The 3,685-nt window shown below is 35.5% G+C and overlaps 1 protein-coding gene across 1 annotated transcript; it reads right to left on the reverse strand.

Moving 5' to 3' along the window:
- Positions 1 to 2,325: 2,325 nt before the first annotated feature.
- On the reverse strand, positions 2,326 to 2,730 carry LOC150087509 (zinc finger BED domain-containing protein 5-like). The gene has a single exon (XM_090372510.1). The coding sequence runs from the start codon at positions 2,728 to 2,730 to the stop codon at positions 2,326 to 2,328; it is 405 nt and encodes a 134-aa protein (XP_090228636.1).
- Between the last annotated feature and the right edge of the window lie 955 nt (positions 2,731 to 3,685).

Consider the following 3,685-nt stretch of genomic DNA (forward strand, 5'->3'; position numbering starts at 1 on the left):
GTTTTTAATTGTTATGTAATCTTTTATACTGCACAAATGTTTTTACTGTACATATTTTTATATTACCCCATATCATTGTCAAGCCCCTGGCCTCCTGGCTGTGGCGGGCACATTATTGTATTGTATCTTTACTGTACAATAAAGATTTTCTTCTTTTCTTCTACAAGTAAATTGTAAAATTTGGGACTTCACCGGGAACCCAAAAGTTACCCTCCTCCACTCACTTTAAATGGGACCTCATCATCGTTTTTTATTAGGGGTTAGCGCCGAATGTCCCTTGCATATCTGCCATCAGATGGCGCAATGTACACTGAAACCTTTCTGTTCTCTGTACTGCTTGATATCTCCCCCTATCGCGTCAATGCAGTAGACTTATGCCAAAAAGTAAACAAACAAAACAAGTTGAAATAAAATAAATAGAAAAAAAATAACAGCAGCTCCTTTATTAACGTTTTCAGGTTATCAGGGAGTCACCATTTAAAAGGAGCCACAAAATATTATGTTTAATATTTCCAGATTGCAACTCAGTTTACAGCATTTTTCAGAATCAGTAATTTTATGATTACTGTGTATAAATAATATTAGCATTGTGATATTATGTAAAGGAGCGACGGTTATACGCGCCATTAAAAAAAAAATTCGTTTTTCCATTCCTTCAAATAATATGTCCAGGATTTCCTTAACTTTATTCAAACCACTCACTTCCACGGCATTATGGTAGAAACTGATTCCAACAATCAATTGCTTCTTGGCTGAATACAATTTTCTGCACATCTGTTCTGCAGCCATCCGTTCAATTTAAATTTATGCCACCCTGTGAGTTTCATCTGAGTAAGAATGTCATGAGCATTTTGTTTACTGAACTCTTTTTAAAGCCTTAGACACTTCAGTTAGCCATGCAGATGCCTAGTTTTTAGAGAGTGAAATTTACGCAACCCCCAGTCTTCCTTGGTAAGAATATATTCATTCTTCACGCCAACTAATAGTTTTTTATATTCTTCACACCCTTTCTAACGATCTTTCACTCTCTAGAACAGCATTTATCAATCTTTTTACCCTGGAGGAACTCTTGAAATAATTTTCAAGTCTTTGGCCTGCATAAATTATTATATCTACAGCTCACGGTACGTTGGCAGGATCAGTAAGTTGTAGATATAATAATCCAATAATAATTGTCAATGTTCTTTTGAGTAGAGAATTATTTTTGTGGATCTGTTTATTTTGGCCAACTTATTAGCCTATTCTTTTTGTGTGCTTCACCCTCCCCAGAAAGGATATCAACTCTAATGCAGGTCAGTAGTGTAGATAGAGGAAACTTCAATTTTTTATTTATTTATTTTTTTAAAATATGAAACCTGTGATTGTTTTTTTGCTGCACAAATACTCAATTCTGTGTCGAACTTGATATACGCACACACGGATTTCATCTTCAACCGAAATGGGATGATTTCTGTCTTTGTTAAACAAGAAAAAGCTTGCTTACACATGTAAGAAGTTGAAAACTGCAGAAAAATGTTCATTGGTTTTCTATGAATGGCACGATACCCTCTTTCAAAGAAATCCAGAACTTGTCTATGGGCAGATCAGTAAATCTCATTTTGAGTGTATGACCTGACTGCAGCGCACAAGGTTCTTCCTCTTCTCTGAAAATCAAATTCTCAGGCTGAGCAGAAGATTCAGAGAAAGGGTCCCTCCCAGTCATACATTTGTATTGAAAGGGAGGGAAAATACTATTCAATTCTGTTCTCTTCCAGGTGGTTTTCAATAAGACCTGACACTTGCTGATATCCTTCCTCACCCTCAAGCCCAAGCAGCAGTGGAAACATTTCACGATTTTCTTTTGCAACATGATTTTTCCAAAGATTCAGTTTCCTTTTAAATCCAATAACTTTGTCACTTAAGTCAAAACATTTTCTCCAGGGCCTTGCAGAGACTTGTTCAACTGGTTCATGTGATGAAAAATGTCTGCTAGGTAGGCTAGTTTCTGCAGCCATTCTTCATCTTCAAAGCACTCAGCAAAATCTGGCCTACTATTTTCTTGAAAGTACTCCTGCAATTCACCTTTCGGCTCAAACATCCTGTTGAGAATTCATCTGCTAACCCACCAGATTTATGTATGTAGCAGGAGATTTATGTGCTCTTTGTCCAGGTTTCCACAGTTTTTTAAACATTCTCGAGTGACTGGTCTTTGTTTAATAATGATAACAATTTTTGTAGCATCACCCGGAACTTTTTTCATTTCATTTCCAAGGGTTTTTGACACCAGTACCTACCTCTGTGTGAAGAAAGCAGTGTGGTGTGACAATGTCATAATTTTCTTTTTTTTTACAAGAGAGGCGAAACCTCTCTTGGAGCCAACGATTGATGGGGCACCATCAGTGCAGATGCCAACACAACTTTTGTTTCCAGATCTGAAGACAAAACGTTAAATATATCTTGGCCTTTGCTTGTTTTGGGTAGCTCTTTGCAGAAGAAAATGTTTTCTTGAATTTCACCATTATTTACAAATCTTACAAATGGTACAGCATGACATTTATTGGTGAAATCTGTTGATTCATCAACCTGGATAGAGAAGCTGTTGTTTTTCAGTTTATTACACAAAACCTCTTCAGCATCGTGTGACATGTCATCAATACATCGACTTATCGTACTGTTTGAGAGTGGAACCTTTTCAATTTCTCGTACTGCATCTTGTCCTAGCATTTTACTTATAATTTTAAATGCTGCCATTATTAGGTTCTCACAAACTGTGTGACTTTTCCTTTTCTGGGCAATACGTTCTGCTACTAAATAACTTGCTTCCTGAGCCTTTTCATTGAATGTGACTTTTTTAACAAAAGCTTTACTCTGCTTGTTTTAAGAATCCAATAGCCGTTTAAAATAATTAGCACCTTTACTTGTGAAATGGCTGTGCTTTGTAGTTAAATGTCTTTTCAATTTTGCTGGAGCCATTGCTGCATTTGTAAATTGTTTACCACAGACGACGCACAATGGAATACGACAACTTTGACTACCAGCCTATGTAAAACCTATTGATAAGTAGCTTTCATTGTAAAGACGGATTTTTTTGTCTCTCGTTGCACTAGTGCATTAAAATGAAAGATTGTAATTCTTCGTCACTAACCTTATCAGAATTGTCCATAGGCATATGTGGACATGTGTGGACATGTGTGTGTATAGGTAGGGTGGCTCCTAGAACGTCCGTTCAAATCCACCTCGTTTCTTTGTAGGTTGAACAGACTCTGCAAAACAGGCCAGCGTGTAATATAGTGCAATGTTCGTGTAGTTTAATGCATGTTATGTTGTTGTGTTATGCTGACCTCTTGGCTACCCAGAAGCAGCTATCACCAGGAAGGCTGCTTCTAGATACTCGTCCACACCACGGGAAGGTGGGCCAGTTCCAGTAGATGGGACGCATAAGGTCTCAGGTTATGAGACAACAACACTTTAAAAAAAAAAACAAAAAAAAAAAAAAAAAACCTCTGGGGGCCCAATCCAGAGCTAGAAAAAAAAAAAAAAAAATATATATATATATATATATATGCACACATATATATACATATATATAAATAAATAAATAAATAAAAAGAAAAAAAATAATTAAAAAAAAAAATAATAATAATAAAATAAATAAAATTAAATTAAAAAAAATAAAATAAAAATAATAATAAAAAAAATAATAATA

Source organism: Mastigoproctus giganteus, chromosome 4, assembly GCF_048544385.1.
Source record: "Mastigoproctus giganteus isolate SK-2022 chromosome 4, ASM4854438v1, whole genome shotgun sequence".
Classification (NCBI taxonomy): Eukaryota; Metazoa; Arthropoda; class Arachnida; order Uropygi; family Thelyphonidae; genus Mastigoproctus; species Mastigoproctus giganteus.

Excerpts from the sequence above, each read along its gene's own strand:
- LOC150087509 (XM_090372510.1), bottom strand. The coding sequence starts at position 2,730 with ATGGCAGCATTTAAAATTATAAGTAAAATGCTAGGACAAGATGCAGTA.